Raw genomic sequence first — 24579 nt, forward strand, 5'->3', positions numbered from 1 at the left:
GGAGTTGTCATTGCCAGACCTGGAAAGATGTTGTGGTTACATATGAATTGATTCTAATTTTGAATGCATTTCAGGCCTCAGAAGTACATCTGGCATGGCTCTGATTCCAAGGGACGCCGGCTAACAGAGAGCTACTGTGAGACGTGGCGGACGGATGACACAGTGGTGACAGGCCAGGCTTCTTCGTTGGCATCGGGCAAGCTGCTGGAGCAGAAGAGCAGCAACTGCAAAAATGCCTATATCGTCCTCTGCATTGAAAACAGCTTCATGACTTCTTCCAAAAAATAAAAGCACACATACACACACAAACACACTCGGAAGCGCTGACTGCAAGTGGAGGATGGGAACCCCAATGTTTCCTTTAAGGAGCGGGAATGAGCCATGGTCCCCTTACCCCCCAATCAGGATAATGTCTCCAGCCAGCCCCGCCAAGCAGATAAACGCGAGCAAAAAAGCCAAAGAGTGTCTTCCTATGATTCCCAGTGCAGCTCTGGTGCTGAATGTTTATGTATTGTTTGTTTATGTGTTCCTCTTGGCAAGGTTTCCCTGAATACCAGTGTACAGGCTTGCTGGAGGGGAAGGGGCAGAACAGGCTTGTGAATGCAAAGCAATCTCCAGGCAAGAGTGCTGCACAAAATAGCCCACCCCTCTTTTTTAACCCTTTAACTGGCTTGAATTTCTGTTTGTTTCCCTCCCTTCCATAATTACTACTATGAAAAAAGAAAGCCAAGACCAAGTGGGACATGCCAGAATTTCTATTTATTTTGAGTTGACTTAACAGAAGATGGTTTCTGGGAAGCAGAGTGCTGGGTAATGGGGTTAATGCTCTTTGGAGCCTGCAAATGTGGGCACAGTCTGTGGAAGCTTCTGCAGGAAAAGGTCCCCACAGCTAGGCACTTGTGGCAGCCTTTGCCTTTATATTTAGGAGTGTGGTGCTCAAGGACATAAACTAGACCCTGCTGGACATGGCCATAGTTAAAAGGCTTTTCTGTGTATGCCTAGCACACATCGCTAAAAACAAAGTGGGGTCACCAGATTATCCTTGGTAATCCTTCTGAGAATAATCACTATATGCAATGTGTTTACAAGACAGCCTCCCCAACTACTCGCCGCTGCCTAACTCACAAGCTGGCTTAACTGCTCATGCATTACTATCTCCATAGCCTGTTTACAATTTCTGTGGCTGAACTGATTCTAACCTCTGCTGAGATAATAGTTACACCGCACAGTTTTCTCTCTTTTCACTTCTCCCTAATTCACTATGTCTTAGCTTTGCAAGTGAGCCAGAGATAGTAAATATTACAAACTGACAGGTGATTTTACCAAGATGTTTTCCGTATGAATCCAGGAAAGAAACTGAAATAGTGCAAAATTGATGTTTTAAAAAATCAATGTTGATTTTTTAAAAATCTTTTAAAAAATTTTTAGAGACAATGTCACGCTTTACTTGACAGTTTCCTAATGAACGAGCAAATATAAAAGCTTTGCCAAAGAGTGCAACTACTGCCACCCTGTCTTTTGACCTCACAGGAGTGACCATACTGGAGTTGCCAAGCCCCGAGTGTTGCATGTAGAAGGCCCTTCTGCCTTAAAAGAATCAACGAACAGACACTGCAAAAGGTCCACATGTGGAGAGCTGTCTGTATGGCTTTGTTGACAGAGCCAGATCTACTCAGAGGAAGCGGCTTACGAGCGCTCCAACTGTGATGCTCCATCAAGGGATCTCTCTCAGATTTTTATTAAACCCTTGTCTTAATCTGCACCAGATCTAAAATCTCTTAGCAACTGTTCCCAAATCAGAATTAGGCCCAGCCCCGTCCCAATTGAGAATCACCTTCCCGACTCCTAGCCACCCCCAGCACTGTGGCAGGAACCACTAGGTAATAAGCCATTCCAAACAGCTGTAAGTTCAGCCTCTCTTCCAAAGTATTAAAGCAAAAAGGGTGTTGTGATTTTACGACAAGGGAACAGCTGGCATACAAATAAATGACTACTGTCTTGTGCTATACAGTATAAAAAGGTGTGTGTACTTTTTGGGATTGCAAATCTCAAATTACAATCATGGCAGGAGGATTCTGGGAGCTAGAATTCAAACAAAATAGTACAATATGTCCAATATCGGATATAAAACTATTTTTTTTGGGAGGAGGGGAAGGGGTGTTCATAATCATAGACAGGTTCATAGCGCAGCACCCTTGACCCCAAAGCACTCAGAAATCTTCCTATTTTATAGGCCCCACTGTGACTGAACGCCTGATATCTAGACAGCGCAACCCATCCACCACTTCAGTACCAGAATGCTTCTTGCCTGCCAGTTGTTTTAAACACTAACGTGCAAACCATTTGTGTTGGTTTTCAGACAGCAAGGTGCTAAATTTCTACCGAGCTTTGTTATTTTCATTATTGTAATGAACTTTTTTTTAATACCTGGGGGCAGGAGGGAAAAGAATCTGTGGAAGTCACACAGTCAGTTTCTAACTGTCTACTGTATTTTGTGAAATTTCAACACAGTTCGTTAAAGACTATGGGACTCTATATCTTTTGTCAGTTGTGTGTTGTGTTCTATAAACTGTTTTCTAAAGGCACTGAATAAAGGAAAGTATTCTCTTTTAAATATTTGGTGTCCTTATGCATGGGAATCTAGAGAGTGGTGGGCCTTAACTGAATGGGTTAATAAAAGAGATGCCTCTGAGTAAGTGCAGAGTGCCTTTCAAAAATGGCATGAAGATGGGACAGAAATCCAACGGCATTACAGTGAGTCGTACCTCTTTAAAATTAAATATTTAACCACAGAAGATCCCAAGCAGACCCTGGAGTTCTAATTTTTGGCACACTGTCATTATCCTGGGATACTGAAAATGGCTTGAAAATAAACCCTGGTGTTTTATGGCTGTGAGTAGAGGGAGAACAGAAGGAGAAACTATGTGTCAGAACAAAACACCAGCTCCTGATTGCTAAGAAGGAGCCCTAGATACTTTCTTTGGTACTCCTTTATCCCCCAGTCATTTCCCCTGTGGAGCTGAAGACCTGCATCTGAGGCCCCTTTCACACAGCTGTATAAAATCCACACTGAACTGGATTATATGGCAGTGTGGACCCAGATAACACAGTTATCTGAGTCTACACTGTAATGGCATTGAATGATGGATTATATGCCTTGATATTCTAGGTTATATGGCTGCGCGGAAGGGTCCTGAGCCAGCATGGTGGGGAAGACTGGAATGCCAAAGGCCCATTCAAGAAGAAACTCAGTTTTCTTGGGCAAGCAGATTCAACAAAGGTTGAATCGTAAAGCATAACACTCAAAAACAGGAACTCCAGACAAGAAACAATCAGGGACAGCTAATCACCTCTCAACAAAGGACTCCCCCCCCCCCCAAGGAGTAAAAAGCCACACCTTGAAACTGCCAGGTCATTAAATGGTAATCAAGGTGGCCAACTGCAACATTCACACCTAGCTCCAACAGACAAGAGTTCTTTCTCCCACCCTGGACATTCCACAGATATATAAACCCACTTTTCTTAGTTTCCAACAGACCTTACAACCTCTGAGGATAGATGCAGGCAAAACGTCAGGAGAGAATGCTTCTGGAACATGGCCACACAGCCCGAAAAACTTACAACCTATTGAATCCTTTGTTGGACATTCCACACCTGGACATTCCACATCTACATAAACCTCACTTACCTAGTTTCCAAAAGACCTCACAACTTCTGGGGATGCCTGCCACAGATGTGTGAGAAGTGTCAGGAGAGAATGCTTCTGGAACATGGCCATACAGCCCAGAAAACTCACAGCAACCCAATCCTCAACAAAGGGTGCTAACTCAAGAATTCCAGCGCAGTACATTTACTGGTGTCAAATTAATACAGAAACTTTGAAAAAGTTAAAACAACTTTGTCTATTTGTAAAAAAAAAAAAGTTCTTGCCCTGTCCGTTGGCTCCCCTGTAGGTGAAGAGGAGTAACAGCAACATTTAAAATCAAATCCACGATTGCTGAATGCACACCCACAGAATCAGCAATGCTGTCCCTGCAAATGGCAGCTTTGGTCAATATGTGGGGCAGTGGAATGACTGCACACTGAAGACCCAGACCAAGTACAGGAATCTGCAGTCTGTCAGCTACACACTGCATGTTCCTTTTCTTAATGTCAAGCACTGCTTTTATCTCCTTCGTTTCTACAGCAACATGATATTCTGGAAATCAAAGGTGTCTTGACCTTGTAAGTGCTGATTGTCATGCGAGTAAGGCTCAGTCCCGTCCCAATTGGGAGCGTGCATGGAGATCCCTCTCTTCTCTGCCATCCGTTGGGTTTCTCAGGCTTCGGAGCTAGCCAGCTCTGTATTTTTGTCCTTGCCCAGGGTTTCCACAACTGGGCTGCAGAGTTCCTCCGCGGGTGGCGCCTCTTGCGGCTTTCTGCACACATTGTGCCTCATGGCCACATACAAGCTTGCTGCAAGGTACACCACAGCCAGGAGTGTGAAGTAGCCAAAGTACACATAGAACTGGAAAAGGGGAGGGGAGAGAGAGAGAGAGAGGCAACACTGAAATGAAAGCAAAAACACAGCACCAAAAAGAACTGAAATTGCAATGGCTCTTTATCAAAAACAAAGAGAAGCACAAAACATTGCTGAAAAAGATCCACAGAAGGAATGTGCTGGATTAGACCAAAGGCTTATCAGATCACCATCCTACTTTGCAAGTTTACTTTTTGACCAGGAATCTCAGAATGCTGAAGAATTCTGGGTGCTGTAGTCAAAGGCCAGAATCTTGTTAGTACACTGTGCTACCAAAAGATGGGAGCACAGTAGCAATATAATAATAATAATAATAATAATAATAATAATAATAACAACAACAACAACAACAAATACAAATACAAAGGCTGCAAAGACTGGCACAAGCCAGTAAAGGTGATCCCAATGGTGATCAGCACACTTGGTGCAGTGCCTAAAGACCTTGGCCTGCACTTAAACACAATCGACGCTGACAAATTTACCATTTGATAGCTGCAAAAGGCCACCCTACTGGGATCTGCACACATTATTTGCTGATACATCACACAGTCCTAGATACTTGGGAAGTGTCTGAAGTGTGATCAAATGCAAAAGCCAGCATGCTGTGTACTAATTTTGTGTTTCAAATAATACACTACTACTACTACTACTACTAATAATAATAATAATAATAATAATAACATTATTTGTATCCCACCCCATCTCCCCAAGGAGACTTGGAAAGTCTCACAGCAATATAATTATACAAATCATCTCGACGACGACAACACACATAAATATAACCAATACAATTAAATCAACAGTTAATAACGAGGCAAACAATATAACAATAAAGCAGCATTTTAAAATTACAGACAACATCATTCATTTAAAATCCCAGCCACTGTTCAAGTGAAAAGGAACAGTAAGATCCAATTTTAGATTTATCTCATATTTCCATAAAGGAAATGAGGCACTGGGGAAATAAGCTGCTGGTCTAGCTTACATCCTCACTTCTGTGTGACTCTAGGAAAAATGCAGCAACTTGATTTGGGATCCAAAGTAAGATTTCCAAGCTCTGCGACCCAGTTGCCTTTTGTGCAAAGCTCCCAAGTGGGTAAACTGACTTCAGTCCTCCCAACTTTTGTCTGCTGGCACAGCACCTCTGAAAACGGTGTTCTCTGTGAATGAAAGAAAGCCAAATCTCCTTCCTGTGAAGCACAGGAATTCCACCTAAAAATCACAACTGGTGCAGGGGACATAAATCCTGCCATTTTCGCTCGCTTTTCCCCCTTGCCACATAAATCAAGCTTCTTCCATTAATCCACCAGAGTATCTGCTTTGCAGATTTCCAATGTTTATGCATAATCCTTTTACTGTTGATGTTTTCCCTTTTAAGACCATGCAAGATAAATAAGCAAATGGGGATCATTTACAGTAATTGTATCTATGTTTCTGGAGGTAGTTTTGTTTGCCCAGTAGTTTCCCTGGCAACAAATTTTACTCAAATCATAGGACTGGCATATTACAGCAAGACTCTTGCACCCACGGTTAAACCTTTGAAGTAATTCAATGGAATGGTTGCAGGTCAACTTGGGAACATATGGCAAGGTTGGGGCAGAATTTATTCATTTATTTATGCCATTTATATGCCACCCTTCTCACCCCGAAGGCTTATAAGTTATATGTAAATACAATATATTATATTATTAGCATAGCACAAAATTAGTACTATACATTCCCATATTGTACTATACCACTATACTGTAATAATATTAGTAATATTACATGTGATATGAAATATATAATTATTATATTGTATTATTAGTATTATATTGTATTCTATTATAATATTATTATCAATATTATACGTGTATACAATATTTATTTATTTAAAACTTTTATATCCCGATCTTCTCTACCTCCATAGAGAGACTCAGACCGGCTCACAGCAAGGATTCAGTGCTAATAATACAGTCTAAAACATCATACAACAGTAAAATATTAAAATACATATATAATAAAATACATCCCATCATTACTACCATTGCTTCCGTTACATTAGTGACATGCAAAGTAGTGTTCCGTGGACTATTATTAATCCATTAACTTCCAGTCCTCAGTGAGTTGCCAGAAAGAAACAGTTGTAGCCAATGGGCCACCCCTCAACACCAGATATTTTGGGAAGCTATCTGGTGTTGAGGGTTCAGCTCCAATTAGGGACACTTCAACCAAAATCATTGGAGGAAACTTCTGAGTGAATTTGAAAATAATTGTGCTGTTTGAGGGAAGTGTACAAACCAAGAGGCAAAAGAAAGTGCTGGGTCAAGCAAAGCAGGAGAGGGCCGTTTTGAATTGAACCTCTCTAACTCACCAAGTATCTTCATAGCTACCTACTATGAACACCGTGTGAACATGTGCCCCTTACCTGAGGGTGGACTGAAAGAGCCAGGCCCCTTTTATCTGTTATGATGATGGTGATGATAGTCTTGAGAACTGTGGCAAGGAAAGTGTTGATTCCAAACACCAACGCACAGAGTTCTTTGGAGAGGGAAGTTGCAATCTGAAAGCTTTAACAAAAGAGAGAAGAATGGAAGTCACTTTGGTCAGCAAGCGCAAAAGATACTAAGGACAGAAAAGACTGACTTTTTGGATAGTGGTCTCGGCTGGCATGCTAAAGCACTAATGCCGGGAACTGCTGAAAAGATTTTGTATTAAAATCTGAGGTGCTAAATTACAATACAGCGGGTGCTAGCAGTTTTGTGATGGCCACAAATTCTGGGAAGCAGCTGAAAGATGTGTCCATCCTTTCAACATGGGCAATCTTGGATGACACAATAAAAGGTGTCCCTGTTCCAATTCTTCCTTCCACCAGATCTCTCTCAAAGACAGGAGGTGGGAAAATCAGACTTCTGGTTCCCAAACAATGGCAAGGGAACAGATCCCAGTAGATCCCAGTGGCTGCTGCCTGGTAAGTGAGGACTGGGAGCCTCACAATCCCTATATTTTAATCGTGTCTAATATATTGTAATTTTAAACTATTTTTAGGTGAATTTGTTGTTTTGAGGCACCGTGTATGTGCCATTGTAAGCTGCCTTGAGTCCCCCTGCTGGGATAGAGAAAGGCAGGTTATAAATATTGCAAATAAATAATAAAAGAAATATATATCCCCTAAACAGGTGAATATAGAGAGATCGTGGATATAAGCCAGGCATAGGTTATATATTTGGAATTGCCTTTGTGAATACCAGCCACAAATCACAATACCTACAACCTGTTGCCTTTGAAAGATACTGGAAAAATATCTTAAAGCTGTGGTATTTTGCATTTAGGTATATCCTTATCTGTCAGTCATTTTCCAGAGATTAGCTCATATCTCTTGAACATTTATTGTCACATTTCTGGTATATATTTTAAAAAAACAAACAAACCAGAATCCTCTAATGACATACACGTCATGGGAATAAAAAAAAAGATTAGATATACTGGTACTTAGATCCTTGTCATTCCTAATATACGTAATTGATTTATCATACAGATCACTAGCATCTTTACATGTGCCATCTATCTATCTATCTATCTATCTATCTATCTATCTATCTATCTATCTATCTGCCACGTGTGTATATATATATATATGGGGGGGGGGGGGTGAATCATATTGGCAATCCCAAATACAGCAGACTTACTAAATCAACAGGATTTAACTAAATGTTGCTTTACTATTCCATAGTTAAATCAATGGATCGACTCTGGTTGGGACTATTAGCAACATTTAAATTCGTCTTGAGAAGCCTTCTTTGAACAAAGAACGAATATTAGAAAGACAAGCTGTTCTATGCAATTACCCATCAGGCACAAAAACAGGCAGATGTATATACTTTCTCCCCTCATGATGAAATAATGAGAAGTACTTTTTCCAGAGACCGACGGGCCCTTTTTAGGTTCACCACAGCCTTCCTGTATAGACTTTGACAATTGTTCTTACCACTCACATAGCTATGGGGACCAGAAACTGGTAGGAACCCCGGAAAAGGATGTAGCCTGTATAACATAGCCAGATGTTGCCTGTTGTGCTCATCAGCAAAAGCAAGCCTGCCTGGAATGCCGTCACAATAGCAATCATGAGCTCTGACCAGACCGTCCAGCGGATTTTCACATATCCAGCAGCAAAGGAGGTGATGGCACCTGGGAAAAGACACAACAGTCGCCAAAACAGATCAACACCCAGATGTCACCCAACAGACCCTCTCAAGTCAGTTCAGTTTTTTAAAGTGACATATCCACCATCTTTATACACCAGCTAACATAAACTGAACCTAAAACATTTCATCATTCTGATCATGACATGTTTTTTGGTTGTTTTTTTTACTTTTAGAACCAGCTAGACTTGAACTTTACTGAAATCAGCAGGTTCGTCCCAATATCATGGGGAAGAGGAGAATGGCCTTCAGACCCAAGAAAAATCTGCACCGGAGACGTAGCTGAATAACTGCATGCTACAGTTCTAGCTGAGGCTTATGCACCTGAAGCTTGAGTATCATGTTCTGTCAATGCATCTGAGGAAGTGGATTGTTCACAAAAATTTAAGATAAAATAAATCTGTTAGTCTTAATGGTGCCAGAATATTATTTCTTATACTTCTTTAATGTCCTTTCATGACTCAACTATACAACCAAACAGCATTTTTAAATGTAAGACCATAGCAACATTCAAGTGGATGTTATGTTTAGAACAAAACGTGATATTGTGGATTGGGAAACTGCAGAACACAAGGGCAGTGCTATTTCTAAGCATAACTTCCTTCAGACAAGACAGCTAAAAGAAGCTGCAACCAACCAGCAATTGTTCTATTTCCTCCTTGGCAACAGCACTTTTCTCTGCCTTGGGCCATGGATTGAAGTTGGGACCTTTTACATGCTGACCATGTTTCTCTACTGCAGAGATGTGACGCACATACCCACAGGGGTCCAATATACACAGACCTTGTGGAGTGAGTCAGAAAGTTTATCACTTAGATAAATAATCAACATCTGAATGTCTTGGAGAAAACAAAGAACAAAACCAAAGGTTGGGTGCTTTAGTTGTGCGTTCCTACATGGCGGAATAGGATTGGAGCAGACAGCCCTTCCAGTATCTTCCAGTTCTGAGATCTTACGACTCTAAGTTGTGTGAGGGCATTCAAATTCCCATAGTAAAAAATTGGCTTGGGTCACCTGAGAACATCTCAGTGACTTCCACAATAGTGGCTGCATATTTTAAAGTCACCACAATAATATCTGCATTGCAACTATCAGATCTTCTCAGCACCACAGTTCTAGAAGTGCTGGTGACCTAACTCACACAATATAGTCCCATGCAAGCAGATCCGGGGAGTTGTAATTTAAAGAAGTTCCTTTTCCAAGGTCTGCTTCTATGGTGTCCCAAATGATCTGGAGATGCCGTGGGTTTCATGCTGGGGGCAGGGGGGAGATCCCTGTGTGTGGATCACACACAACAGAGGTTCTTACCTTTTGGGAGCAGGGGTCATGGACTCCCTATAAGTATCTGAAGAGAGGTATGGACCTTTACCTGCTGAAAAAGCACTTAAACACCAATTCCAGAGTAAAGTATATTGAAAAAATAAAAATAATTTTTGCACCAGTTCACAGAACCCCTAGAGGTCCACAGATCCCAAGTTAAGAACCACAGGAACAGAGCTATCTTGAAGAGCCAAACCAAATGTTTAAGTCCAATTAATTTCAGCAGCACTTGCCTTTGCACGAGGGTGCCTGGGACAGTCTGCTAAGCCATTTTCATTTCATGTTTGAAGAACAATGAAGCAGAAAGAGCAAAAGAGAAAGAGGGAGATTAAATACATATCAAGCTTAAAAAGTGAAGATAGGGGGAAGGTTCTATACCAAGGAGTGTAGAAGCAGCTTCCACGCCTCCGTTGTAGACTTTTCTGTTATCGGTGGTAGAGTAAATGTCATTCCACAAAATATGCACATAATACAGTATCAAGTAGTAGCCGGCAGAATTGAATATCCACCAGAGAGACCAAAGCCTCAGCTGAGGCAAACGCACAATGGATGCCAGCTCCTTTAACATCCGGATAATGACCATATTCTGCCAAGCTGAGGCCTTCTGCCACCCCGGCTTCCCAGGGTTCATCTTGTCCAGCTCAGAAGGAGATGTGCCATTGCACACGGGGTCGCTTCTGTTGAAGAAGAGGCTGCGCTTAGGGCGCTTCAAGAACAGGGTGAGCACCAATGCAAAACACATGAAGCCCAGAGAAATATAGTTGAGAGTCATGAAAGTGGTGCCCCCGATGCTGAGACAGAGCTGTCCAAGCACAGAGCTGATGAAGACACCCATCAGGACGGAGGAGCGAGAGTAACTGGCCATCCGCTGATAACGCGATGGGGCAACCAGGGAGAAGATGTAGGAGGAGTAGGCCACCCGGGCAGCCATCGTGATGCCATAGAAGAATTCCATGAACTGCATGGCTAGGACATTGGTGCCAAAGATCAGCAGCAGCCAGATGGAGATGTGGCTCAAGCACTGCAGCACCAGCACTGGCTTGTACCGCAGATAGTCAGTCAGCAGGAAGATGGGCACCAGCACCACCATGTACGAATAGGAGAGAACAGGGGTGATTTCATTGGTGACCTGCAAGACATAAAACACAAGCCAATAGCAGCACCCTCTCATGGTGAACCCCAGGACTCTGCCACTGCAGAAAGCAAGGACCAAAGTGTTGCTACTGGGCAGGAGAGACACAGAACCCCAGAGGAAAATGACCACAGGTTGAGCATCCCTCATCTTGAATGTCAAAATTCAAAATACTCCAAAAACTAAAACTGTCCACATGGGTGGCTAGGATAGTAATTACTTTACTTTCCAGTGATTCAATGTACACAAACCTTGTTTCATACACAGAATTATTAAAAATTGCATTCGGACTGATATGGGCGGGATATAAATGTTGTAAATAAATAAATAAATAAATAAAATTGCCTTCAGGTTATATGAATAAGTTGTCTATGAAACATAAATGAATTTCATGTTTAGACTTGGGTTCCATCTCTGAAACATCTCGTTTTGTATGTACATGCAAACATAGGTATTCCAAAATCTTAAAAAAAAATAAATTCAAAATGCAATAGACGTCTGGTTTCAAGCATTTCAGATAAAGGATACTTGGAACAGAGGGCAACAATGGCTAGGAGAGGTGCTCATTGTAATCAATATTGAGAACCATGATCCTGAAGAGTTGCTTTAAATTATTATTATTAATAATAATATAATAGGTTGTTGTAGGTTTTTCCGGGCTATATGGCCATGTTCTGGAGGCAATTTTTCTCCTGACGTTTCGCCTGCATCTATGGCAAGCATCCTCAGAGGTAATGAGGTCTGGCCTCCAGAACATGGCCATATAGCCCGGAAAAACCTACAACAACCCATGGATTCCGGCCATGAAAGCCTTCGACAATACAATAATATAATAGTTTCAAAAATCATATAGGTAGGTCTACTGCAAGAGATCGGTAATTAATACGGTTTTAAATTCAGACAATGTACTTAGTTGTCGATCTCTTTTGGAAGATCATTCCACAATCTCAGGGTGGAGGAAGGAAAAGTCTTTTGGGTGACTGCTGCCACCCTAATAAAAGAAAAGAGCAATGTGCATATTGGGTTGAGAAAATATGTGCATGGACTATTTTGATTGCTGTTTTCCAATATCACATCAGAATGAACAGAGAACACAATCCAACATCCCTTTAATGTAGTGTAAATATCCAGATGTGGAGACATGCTACACCAGCACTTCACAACCCCATACAGAACAGCAGCACTGCACAAGACATGAAAGAATTGCTCATACAACAATGGCTTCAGACTACAAGAAAGGAGATTCCATCTGAACATTAGGAAGAGCTTCCTGACTGTGAGAGCTGTTCAGCAGTGGAACTCTCTGCCCTGGAGTACGGTGGAAACTCCTTCTTTGGAGGTTTTTAAACAGAGGCTGGGTGGCCATCTGTTGGGGGTGCTTTGAATGCAATTTTCCTGCTTCTTGGCAGGGGGTTGGACTGGATGGCCCACGAGGTCTCTTCCAACTCTATGATTTTATGATTCAATGTATGAGCAATTCTGCTTCTATCATCAGAGCATGTTGGTTGTGCTCTTGCCAATAATTTGCCCTGTATGCATGGCACATCTTATTCACACAGAAGTAACTAACTGAATATTGGTCCCTGGCTGCAATCCTGTTGGTTAGTCCTAACTTAAGTCAACCCACTGAATCAATGGTGGAATGCTTAGTCAACACAAAGGTAATTCCAACTCATTCAATGCTTTTGTCAGGGCAAACAATAGGATTCAGGGCACAGCAGGGCATTTGTACCAATACCAGAGCTCTCCTTTTTGGATTACAATTCCCAACATAGAAGGCTTTGGGAGTGGAGATTTTAAAAGTAACATTTCCAAACTCTAACACTGCATATGATTGTGTTCAGGAGAGGTGGGATCTAGTGCTATTCAAATTCGCTGGGTTACATAAAATGTACTAGAGCTCCCTGGGTTTTAAAAAAACACCTGCTGGGTCACAGCTTCTTAATTAAAAAGATTTACTCTTTTTTAAAAAACAAAAATCTTGGGCATCTTGTGCCTGAAGTCAACAGTAAATTCTGCCCTCCCCAAATGTCCCTTGCCAAGGTGGTCAGCTAAGCCTCTTCCAGCAACTTTATTGGAACTTGCTGTGTTTTGTCCATGGAAACAAAGCAGCAGGGGACTCTGATCCCTGGCCAAATAGGGCTTCCTGGAACATGGACAAACAACTTCTCCCCACAGGAGAGGAGGGATGCGGAAAGTGCAGGGGGACGGGCCCTGTAGGAAGCTATGTCCCATTTCCACAAAAAAAAAACAAAAAAAAAAAAAGCAAAGAGAGGAGATAGAGACTGCTTGTAAACAGATCTAACTCCCAACCATCTTGTCAGATTTTGTATTTGTTTTGACATCCAATCCATGAATGGTACAGGATTTCACCTATACATCAATCTTTAAGTAAACCATTGCCTCATACTGAAACTGATGTGAAAGTGTAAAACGAAGAAAATCCACTTATGTTTGACCCACCTATGACTATTGTACCATTTACATGGGAGTTGTAGTTTAGTGAGGCACCAGCACTTTGGCAGAGAAGGTTAAAGACTTTATAAAACTACAACTCTCATGATTCCATAGGGTTTGAGCCATGGAAGTTACAAGGGTGTCAGACTGAATTACTTCCACAGTGGAGATTCATTGTAGGTCTTAACAGCGATGTTAAAGGAGGAGGTATATAATGCCTCTCTTCCCCACTCCCAAAAGGCAGCTTTGAATCAGTGGAATATGCTACCCCAGTCATTTCCCAGCAGGATGGTATAGTTAGGAGGCATTTGGGCAACATCTTGCAGAAGAATGAAAACTGAGATTGCTCTTCCAAATCATCATCAACCCAGGAGAATGATGTCAGCATTCGTTTCCTAGCTGCAGAATTATAATTGTATAGGAATTGAATGTTTGCCTTCTGTGGTGGAATCTGTCCCAAGTCCTCTCGGAGAGACAGGGTGGAATATTTATTATTTATTTACAGCCAAATGTTACCCAAGTGTCTCCCATCTATCCATGGCTCATAAATCTCCATGACACTATGCTCTGGCACTTTAGGAGGTAGTGGGGAGGCATTCTGGTGAGCAATGCACTACTCTGCAATTACGTGATATGAGCTTCTGGTCAATGAATCTTCCATAAAATGGAAACTAGAAGGACATTCCTCATGATCTGGCTTGACTGCTCCACTAGACACTAAGAAGGCGAACTGTGATTGGGAATGTATTTGAAAATAGAGTTTTCGGGTATTTGAGTAGATCCTCCTCACCCCATGTGCTCACTCAGCACTTGCTGTTCATGCCTAGTCAATGTGTCTGAGAGAGCCTGAGCTTTGGCCCTTCCAAAGGGCAACACTAGACAGCATGACGAAGCCATGGCACACAGATTGCCTCCCTTGCCCTCTTCTCTGTGCCAGATCTGGGAGGGACAAATTTCAGCACAAAGAGAAGCTGCATTGTCAAAGACATTAGAAATTACTAATACAACAGGAACAGGCCAAAGGTTTAACCATAAGCTAGAAGGAAATTAGGACAGTAGGTCAGACTTGTTCAGCAAGGCCACTGAAACATTTCAAATGACCTTTAGTGCAGTTCATAGTTCTCTAAAAGTAAAAGAAAACAAGAATATTTGCTCACTTAACTCCAGTAAACTGATAAATCAATATAGCATTTTACCAGCATTCCTCAGAATAAGGAGACTAAACATGCTATTGTCAATATTGTTGACAATGTGGTATTCATTACCATATTATAATACCATAATATGAAAAGGTGAAATTAGCGAAAATGTATTTTGAAAAATGTGGGAAATGCAGTAAATTTTCAAAGAAGTTGCAAAATTCCCACTGTAGCCTAGATCAAGGCTTCTCAAACTTTTCCACTTGGGACCCCTATTGACCCGAGATATTTTTATTTGATCCTAAGTATAAAATTACACAAAATAGGTATCAAAACCAAACATTTATAGTTATGAAATCAGCACTTGCGAAACAAACTAATTTTTCTTTTTATTAAGTACAGCTGAAGCAACTTCTGCGGAGCTAATTGTAAACACTGCACAACAGATAATATCCTACCATTTCCCCCAAAAATTGGGACTCAAGGTTGTGTACAAATAAAATGAGGTTGCAATTCTATACTTGCTTACCTGGGATTATGGTCAAATGAACTCTAACTCTCACTCTATTATATATAAAGTACTGAATTGCACTTTTTTCATATTAAGAGCGACTTCAGAAACTGCAAGTCACTTCTGGTGTGAGAGAATTGGCCATCTGCAAGGACCCAAGGGATGCCCAGATGTTGTGATGTTTTTACTATCCTTGTGGGAGGATTCTCTTATGTCCCTGCATGAGGAGCTGGAGCTGACTGAGGGAGCTAATCTGCGCTCTGGCTGGATTCGAATCTCCGACCTGTTGGTCTTCAGTCCTGCTGGCACAAGGGTTTAACCCACTGTGCCACTCCTAATGAATTTCACTGTTAGAAGTAAATCCAATGTTAATTCCAACTGGAGTAGATTCAATTAATCAATGGGGCTGATTAGTTATGACAAACAGACCTCATTCATTTTATACACTATTTTGGGACAGGTTTTAGCCCTTGTCTACTGGGACAGATTATAAAACAAGAAAGCCTGAATTTCCTGCTGGACTGGTTAATACAATGTTCAAAAGAAAAACATGGAAACCACAAAGAAGTGATTAGTTGGTCTGATCAGCATGGGATCTTTATAATATTTGAAACTGTGACTAGTCAGCTTGGATTTTATTTTTAGAATGATCATTACATCTTATTTCTTTTTCTAACTCTCCTTAATTTCATTTTCTGGCCTGAACTGTATATTAATTTCCTCCTCCTTCTCTCTCCCACTTTACCTCTCGCATACCTCTGCCTGAATTGAACCTCTGCAACTGAGTGGTATAAATCCCACACTGTATTTACGTCCATACCACTAAACATTCTCTGAAATAATGCCAAAGCTAAAAAGGAAATTTAACAGGGACCTGAGCTGGATTTCCAAAGTCCCATTCTATCCCCTATCTAGTCAATCACACCAGAATTGTTGCTTGCAGGTAAAAGTAAATATTTGCATGCCGTGGCATTTTTACAGCCAGATGAAGGTTAACATTCCTTTATAGAGAAGGGGACAGTTCAAACATAACTATGATTTCATGCTCTAGAAATGAGCATTCATGAGCTTTGCATCTAAATGCATGGTAGTTCCCAGCCTCCTATCTTGATTTGAAACTAATGCAATTTACAAGAAGTCATACTATGGCATGAATTTACCCAGCACAAAGCAGGATAGTAAACTAGAGTTAGCCAGTCTGAATAAAACTACAAGCATTTCCAGATGAGGGTGCAACCATCTTTTTATACTGATTAATTGGACAAACTCACCTCTTCTTTTGTGAAGTTCTTCTCTGCTCCCAATAAGTACGGCGTGATGAAACTCTCTCCAGGTCGGATCTGGCCCATGAAGCCATAGAAACAGAGGTAGAAGACCAGGAGCTTCCACTTGGAATCTGGTGGAGGGTCAGGGGGCTGGTTTTCAGGTTTCTCATCCTCAGTAGACATGTCTCACAAATGTCACTTGCTCACTTGTTGAAAGAAGAAGTTCTCTTCAACCAATTCCAGGCAACTAGCAGCGTTCTTGGGTCAGCTGCTTGGCCCTTTGGCTGCATACAGTCCCTAGCACTGGTCAGTGCGCCTGTAAAAAAGCAAACAAATTGGCAATGCATCAGATTTCCTGTGAGGCAGCCTTATGAATTAATGCCTGTCACCATCCCAACAGGAATGTGTTTACTTAATTTTGCAAATACAAGTCTACAAGAACAAAAAACATTCTGTCTTCTCCTGCAGTCACTGAAATGTCTCTAAAGGCACACAGCACTTGTTTGTACACAACACCAAGAAATATCACAATTGAATGCTCAAAGGCTGCCAGATCAGGACATTAGAAATTGCCTGACCTAAACTTACTATGATACATGATCACTGCAGCAAGATTGCTAAGTGCACAAAGACAGAATAACACCATCAAAAGAGGACTGGTTGTTAAACCCCAATGAACAAAGTATTCACCTTGATCAGAGAAAAAAAATTAGAAACATTTTTGAATGAATATCTTTTTACAGAAAACAGAGAGTATAATATAATATAATATAATATAATATAATATAATATAATATAATATAATATAATATAATATAATATAATATAATAGGAGTGTGGTGTGGTTTCTGAGCTGTATGGCTATGTTCTAGCAGTATTTTCTCCTGACATTTCACCTGCATCTGTGGCTGGCATCTTCAGAGGATCCTGTGAAGATGTCAGCTGAAACATTAGGAGAAACTTCAGAAGAAAATGCTGCTAGAACACGGCCATACAGCCCAGAAACCACACAATACTCCAGTGATTCCGGCCGCGAAAGCCTTCAACAATACAACAATATAATAACTGAGTTTTGATATTAGTAGGTTTGGATTAGGAGAAGTAGTATAGGAAGTACTTCGTAGTCAGAGAAGTATGGATTTATATATTTAGACTTATAACCATTGGGGGGGGGGGATATTCTAGCTGTTGTGTCCCTGTTCCCCCCCCCCCCCCCCCAAGAAGACTGTCACGAAACTGAGTTTGTGCAACCGCTTGGAAGAACTGACTGGTAAACATCTGCACCATCCTTTCACCTACTACATCAGATTCCTGCTTTTGGGCCAAAGAGGTTAGAATAGCTCAGGGTTTCTTGACCAGGCTTCCCAGGAACTGTAAGGCACGGGGTTTCATAAGAGATTGCAGAGATTGCTGCTCACTTGCATGCTGAACAGATCTCCATCACTTGGGGCATCTACTGCTTTATAAAGTAGGTTTTGCATGGCATTTACTTTTGCCAAATTGTGACTATGTAGCATTAGTGAATAAAGAAATGTTACGATTTATAACTCTACATTATAAAACCCACAATTGCAATGAAGACGGCATTGTGGAGCATGTCTATCTCTATATAAGGATAAATACATAATCAGCATTAGGGTCCTTCTTTGGATCAGCTCTCCAACACAGCAAAGGTTGAGGAAGGTCAGGGAGGGCTTTGCTTTGGCATGCCTTTGGACAGATAATCATATGAGAAGTATGATGATATACTTTTTAAAACTAGTGTTTTCCATTTCTTTGGCTTCCAAAGCTTCTCACAGACTATTTATAAATTGCTCTGGCAATTTTGTAGATATCTGCAATACATAATACTTTTCTGGCAGCTACTGAATCGATCTGTAACATTTTGATAAGTGATATGTTTGTCTGAAAAGCAATTATTGGTCACTATAATTAGATATGTGTGGCAGAAATGTCAAAAATAAATAATCAATGCTTCTATATTAATGATTACAAGCAATTCAAGGCAATTTTCCCTTTAATCATAATTTCAGTGACACCCATATTTTGTGACAATTACCATGTCCAGAATTAAATGATGGGGAAACTGACAAGCCTTTATAAAACCCAAAGGAATCGTTCAGCTAATATAATTTCTTTATATGCGATATCAAATGAGAATATTAGTCCAATGAGGCAGTTCCAGGAATAAGAACATAATGTGCTTCACTAATCTTTAGCATGATTAAAGTGCTCTAGAAAAATGAAAATTGCCTGTGAAGCGCACACTTGATCACACTGTTTTGAATTAATGTAGGAGGAGGAAAGCATTTTTGATAAAATAACCTCTCTTTAGTAAACTTAATTAGAAAAACCTAGCAACACAATTCTTGTACAACAATGGCTGAAAAGAAATTCAAGGAGTTTCTTTAGATCATGGAGTCTAAACTGCTCACCCAGGGTCCCATCCTTAAATCTGATCACCTTCCTTTTCCTTAAATTGCTCAAATCTAGTAAGTAGCAATTCTTTGAGACTTTGAAAGAACATACAAGCCCTCAACTCATGTGAAACTGTAGCACAAAGGTGCAGACACAAAGCAAAAGCAACATTGTGGCATAAAAGGATCAGGGGGCCCTCCGGTTATGTTGCACTATTAACTGGGTATTTCCAAGTCCCTATTTGCCTATGGTCTCACCACTCCTGATGGAGGAGTTCACATGATAACAATGAAGAGAACAATAAAGGCATTGGATTTTGCAGGACAAGTTTCCTAAACAACTTTTGATACATAATACAGTCAGTCCTTTGCATTCTCTGGAGTTTGGAACCTCTATGAAATTGAGAAAATTGCAAATAAGCAATGTAAAGATTTTTTTTTCTTGAGAGTATATCTCTCTAGAAATATCTAGGTGGTCAAAGTCCTCTTACTGCAGGACTAAGGGCACATCCAGGCAGCCCCTTTAATGTGGGAGTTTCAGCAATTAAAAGGGGGGCATCCAGATGACATCCCAGAGAAACACAAATTTATCTGCCCCAAACCAGGAAAACCCTGGTTTGTCACAAATTTAATGTTAGTAGGTTTACTCCACATCTTCTTGGAAGGCATGGGATAAACCCACTACTTCCACTGTCTGGACTGCACCCTCAAAAGTTCTGGGCTTTTGAGAGGGCAGTAGTCCTGTGGTTTTCTGGGCTAAATTAGCCCAAAAAAGTGAGGACACCAATCCCTTCCCCAAAACCCCCTTTAAAAATAAAAGACTGTACCTGTCCTCCATGAGCTCTCCTGGCACATAGGAATAACACATCAGGAGAAAGGAGGAAAATTGCTACTGCACCCCCCCCCCTCACACCTGCTTAAAAGCTTCCCTCCTTCAATGTCTTTACTGGCTGCCACCATATGATTTTGATTGTCTTAAATTATATATTTTAACTTGCCATAAAATGATCTCTACCATCCCACTATCCATTATACACTGTCAAGTATGATAAAGGTCCAATGGGTTACAAGTGCCCACACACTCAGGACCTTTCCACACAGCCCTATATCCCTGAATATCCAGGCAGGAAACCCCACAATATCTGCTTTTAACTGGGTTATCTAAGGGCCCTCCCATGCAACAATATAACCCAGAATATCAAGGCAGAAGATCCCACAATATCTGCTTAGAACTGGAATATATGCCAGTGAGGACTCAGATAACGTAGTTTAAAGCAGCTATTATAGGATTTGCCTTGATATTCTGGGTTATATGGCTGTGTGAAAGACCCTGAGCCCACACTGCCATATATTCCAGTTCAAAACAGATAATGTGGGATTTTATTCAGCTGTGTGGAAGGGACCTCCGTTTTTCATGCTTCACGTTCCTATGGTAGTGTCTTGACTCTCTGAAGAGACAAACCTAAGAAATGCTTTAACATTCAGAAGGTTCTCTTTTTACTACAATTCCCAAAATGCCACAACCAGTACACCAACTAGCTATGTGGCTGTAGAAATAACTAGAAATACAGCTTTAAAATATTTTTACAAATTTTTGTCTTTGCTGCCTTGCGAACTATTCTGCTAGGTGTCTCACAAGTTTGCTCAATCTACTATAAAGCTCTCCAAACAAAGAACAGATATGCTATTTGCTGACCAGTTGAGACAGCAGAAAACTCTGTTAATGAGAGAGAGAAGCCAGAAAAGTGCAAGAGAAGCACAATGTATAATTCTCAATTCTGAAAGTATTTTGGCATGCTGTTGACGGGGAATTATTTCTTTCTCTTTCAAGTTGGGAGTAAACATTCCTGGAGTTGGCTGTAACTGTAAAAATAAAGATAAAGCAGGTTGCCTTAATGCTGTTGCTGTGCAGAGCTAACTGTATTTAGTCAAGGCACGTTTCAAAGAAAAGTGGCAATCCTGATTTAGAAACTGGCCCTGGGTTAGTTTTGCCAAGCAGATATAACCTTGCCTTCCTTTCTTCATAGCGCTCCTGAGATTTACAGCATCCTACTTCCAGGTCCACACCTGCTTAGGACAAAATCTGAATTGAACATCCTGCAAATTAATAATGACTCACCATCATTTTGGGAAATATTATACTGTATTGTCGAAGTCCTTCATGGCCGGAATCACTGGGTCGTTGTAGTTTTTTTCAGGCTATATGGCCATGTTCTAGAGGCATTAGGAGAGAATGCCTCTAGAACATGGCCATATAGCCTGAAAAATCCTACAGCAACCCAAATATGATACTGTTATTTACTCATAATTTCAATCTACCCAGTTTTGTTGTTGAAGTTTCTGTTTTACATAAGATGTTGCTACTCAACATTTTTTCCCAATGGATGCAGTACTCCAAACAAAGCCATTAACAATACTCTGTTCAATAAGCAGAATATGGAGAAGACTCTACAGCCCCTTCCACACAGCAGTACAAAAACTCACATTATCTGCTTTGAACTGGTTATATGGCAGTGTGAACTCAGATAACCCATTTCAAAGCAGATATTGTAGATTATCTGCCTTGATAATCTGGGTTATACGGCTGTGTGGAAGGGCTCTGGGTAAATGGCAGGCATTTCAAGATGAAAGTTAAAGCTTATTTCTTATTTGAACCTTCTTTCTAATTGACTTCTGATAATAAAGAATAGCTCCAAGTTTATCACCTGGAGGTGTTTAAAAAATAATTATCATGTAATGGAATTACAAGTTGGAACAGTAATCATAACCTATTCCCCTTTCAGGACTCAAAGGCTAGTAAAGGCAGTTGTGCGATAATAACTACTATAGGTTGGTCCACAAAGCTGATTTAAGTTCATCACCTTATTTAATATCTGAAAATAGGGATTTGGTGGCATAATTCTTTACTTTTATTCTGCAGTCACTTTCATTTAGTTCCAAACGACTGCTTTGCACATTGAATGTACAGGTAGCCTCTGAGTTACAAACATCTGACTTATGAGGCAACCCGTGAGATAAATCTATGCCTAGGAAGGGAAATTTACTTCTGAAGGAATTATCATGAGGAAAAGGTGTCTCCACTGAAGCTTTCTCACCAATCCTTGTTTCCACAACAAGCCATTTTTTTCAAAATCCAAGTCGAGTCCAACTCTGGGGGGTTGGACTCGACTCATATCCATTTTTAAACCGAAGAGCAGGCATTGTCTGTAGATGCCTCCAAGGTCATGTGGCCAGCATGACTATATGGAGCAATGTTACCTTCCCGCCGAAGTGGTACCTATTGATCTACTCACATTTGCATGTTTTCGGACTCCGAGTTTGGCTGAAGCTGGGGCAACCAACAGGAGTTCGCCCTGTCCCGTGGATTTGAACCACTGACCGTTCAGTCAGCAAGTTCTGCAGCTTAGCGGTTTAACCTTCTGCTCCACCATGGCCCCTCACACACACACACACACACACACACAATCACACACACACACACACATTTGGCTAAATTACACTTCAAAAAACTACCTGTTTTGACTTACAAATATATTCAACTTAAAAACACACCTACAAAACCTATCTCGTTAGTAACTTGGGAACTGCCTGTATATTCTTTCTAAAACAGAAAACAAATTAGTTTTAAAATATTTCTTTTATTGTTTTTTATCTCACCATAGCTCTCTGTCAATGGACATTCCCCCTCCCCCTCCCCTGGCTGAGAGGGAAAAGGAAGGGACCGGAGGCTGTTAGGAATGGTGGGAGTTGGAGTCCAAAACATCTGGAGGGCCCAAGTTTGTCCATGCCTGATACATATATAGAGAGAGGGGGCGGGAGAGAATACTCAGGCTGAGGACTGCTGACTTTCTGAATAGAAAGGGCCAACAGTATATGCAAATATCCCAAAATCTGGAGGTACAAAACCCAGAATCCCAAACACATTTGGTCCTAATTATAGGCATCCTAATGGTAAACAAACAAACCCAGTAAGACAAAAGCTTTAGCTGCACAAACACCCGCTTGGCTGATGAGATGAGCAGGGCAGAGCTCCGTAGAGAGCCAGGCAGGCATTCCCTCGGCCACAGATGGAAGGTGCACATGCCAAGAGAGCCTGGGTGCAGCTACACTGTAGGCTTAATGCGGTTTGACACCACGTGCACTGCCAGGGCTCAAGGCTATGGAATCCTAGGAGAGGTGCTGCTTGTTTACAGGGTCTTTCGCCTTCTCTGGTGCCTCCCCAGACTACAACTCCCAGGATCCCACATCATGGAGCCAAGTGGTGCCGAACTGTATCAATGCTACCTTGCAGATGCAGCCCAGCTCCCCCTCCGGAGAGCAAACGAGAGGGAGCCACTTCTCCCGAGACTCTCCTTACCTCCGGCTTGGGTCCAGTTATCTGCACCAGGGCCAGCTCCGTGGGCACTGCCCGCCTGCTCGCACGTGGGGAGCCGCGCCTGCTGGGAGCTGTAGTTCTGGCCTCAGCCTCGGCTGAACTACAAGGCCCACAATGCAAGCAGGGCGGAAGGTGCCCCCGGGAAAGAGGCGCTTGCAAACCGCGGCGCTGCGGCTCCCACTGAAAGGAAAGCACTGCAATGATTAACGGGGCCCTCGCCTCCGCGAACTCTGCCCTTCTTTCGCCCCGCAGAGTTGGAAGAGAGAGACTCCCAAGGGCCATCCAGGCCAACCCCACTTTACCATTGGAGGAACACACATTCAAAGTGCCCTCGACAGATTGGCCATCCAGTCTCTGCTTTAGAGAAGGGTCCACACTCCATGCTCCCAGGCTGTATATTCCACCGCAGAGCAGCGCTTACCACCAGGAGCTTCTGCCTCATGTTTGGGTGGCACCTCTTTTCTTGCTCTTGGGATCCGTTGTGTCCGTCTCCAAAACAGCAACTGCTGTGGGCTTGGTTTCCCTTTTGGAAATGGCCAGAAAAGCGGACCGAAGAGGCTCAAAAGGACTCCTCCCCCCGTCCTCTCCCTAGGAAGGAGCCCCACTGAACGCACTGAGCCTTTAGAGGAGAGCTAGGCTAGGATCCCACCCAGGTTTCACCTCCACCTGAGGCCACCTCCACCTGAGGCCTCTCTTGTAAAGGAAAGCCTTATGTTTCACCTGCACTGTAGGGGCCCTTTCACACAGCCCTATATCCCAGAATATCAAGGCAGGAAATCCCACAGTATCTTTTTTGAACTGGGTTATCTGAGTCCACATTCAGATAATGTGTGTGAATGCAGTCTGACCCCACTTTAACTGGCATGGCTCCATACTAAGGAATCCTTAGTATGTCTCATACACGCTTGGCCTGGATGAGGGACAGGGCCTTCTCAGTGGTGCCCCCCCCCCCCCCCCCCCCGCCTGTGGAATTCACTCCTCGGGGAAATTAGGTCGTCTTCATCCCTCCTCACCTTTAGAAAAAAGTTAAAAACTGGATGTGGGACCAGGCCTTCAGGTCATTAAGCGAACAGTGACAATGACAATGTTGACAATAGCTTGGAAATGGATTGTGGATAAGTTTGATGGCGCATCCAACCACAGTTTTTGGCTAATGCTACCAGAGTGGTAATTCTTAGTAGATTTTAATTGGATTGTTTTAATGTTTTTAACTATTTATAATTATTGACTGTTTGTTTTTATTATGTATATATTGAGGCATCA

General features: G+C 41.7%; 2 protein-coding genes across 10 annotated transcripts in view; one reads left to right on the forward strand and one right to left on the reverse strand.

Annotated features, from left to right (window-relative positions):
* COL18A1 (collagen type XVIII alpha 1 chain) overlaps positions 1-2614 on the forward strand; it is a 191993-nt gene extending 189379 nt beyond the window's left edge. For all 7 annotated transcript variants that reach the window (XM_067462128.1, XM_060771389.2, XM_060771380.2 and 4 more), the window contains one exon: positions 75-2614. In XM_067462128.1, coding sequence (XP_067318229.1) covers positions 75-288 — 214 coding nt within the window. In that variant the 3' untranslated portion in view covers positions 289-2614. The remainder of the gene's footprint in view (positions 1-74) is intronic.
* Positions 741-23884, reverse strand: SLC19A1 (solute carrier family 19 member 1). Of its 3 annotated transcripts, none has more exons than XM_060771397.2 (6): positions 23738-23884; positions 16531-16840; positions 10399-11149; positions 8494-8686; positions 6927-7068; positions 741-4507 (listed from the first exon to the last, which is right to left on the reverse strand). In XM_060771397.2, the coding sequence occupies exons 2-6, from the start codon at positions 16705-16707 to the stop codon at positions 4319-4321; spliced, it is 1452 nt and encodes a 483-aa protein (XP_060627380.2). In that variant the 5' UTR covers positions 16708-16840; positions 23738-23884; the 3' UTR covers positions 741-4318. The 3 variants fall into 3 exon arrangements, with proteins under 3 accessions (XP_060627380.2, XP_067318245.1, XP_060627381.2); XM_067462144.1 differs by lacking the exon at positions 23738-23884 and adding an exon at positions 23299-23591; XM_060771398.2 differs by lacking the exon at positions 23738-23884 and adding an exon at positions 22235-23160.
* Between the last annotated feature and the right edge of the window lie 695 nt (positions 23885-24579).

This window comes from Anolis sagrei, chromosome 1, assembly GCF_037176765.1.
Source record: "Anolis sagrei isolate rAnoSag1 chromosome 1, rAnoSag1.mat, whole genome shotgun sequence".
Classification (NCBI taxonomy): domain Eukaryota; kingdom Metazoa; phylum Chordata; class Lepidosauria; order Squamata; family Dactyloidae; genus Anolis; species Anolis sagrei.

Excerpts from the sequence above, each read along its gene's own strand:
- SLC19A1 (XM_060771397.2), bottom strand. The coding sequence starts at position 16,707 with ATGTCTACTGAGGATGAGAAACCTGAAAACCAGCCCCCTGACCCTCCA. Across the intron at positions 8,687-10,398 it reads AGCTGCTTCTACACTCCTTG|GTGCCATCACCTCCTTTGCT; the intron begins GTATAGAACCTT and ends GTCTTTTCCCAG. Across the intron at positions 7,069-8,493 it reads TTTCTGGTCCCCATAGCTAT|CTTTCAGATTGCAACTTCCC; the intron begins GTGAGTGGTAAG and ends CTTTTGTTAAAG.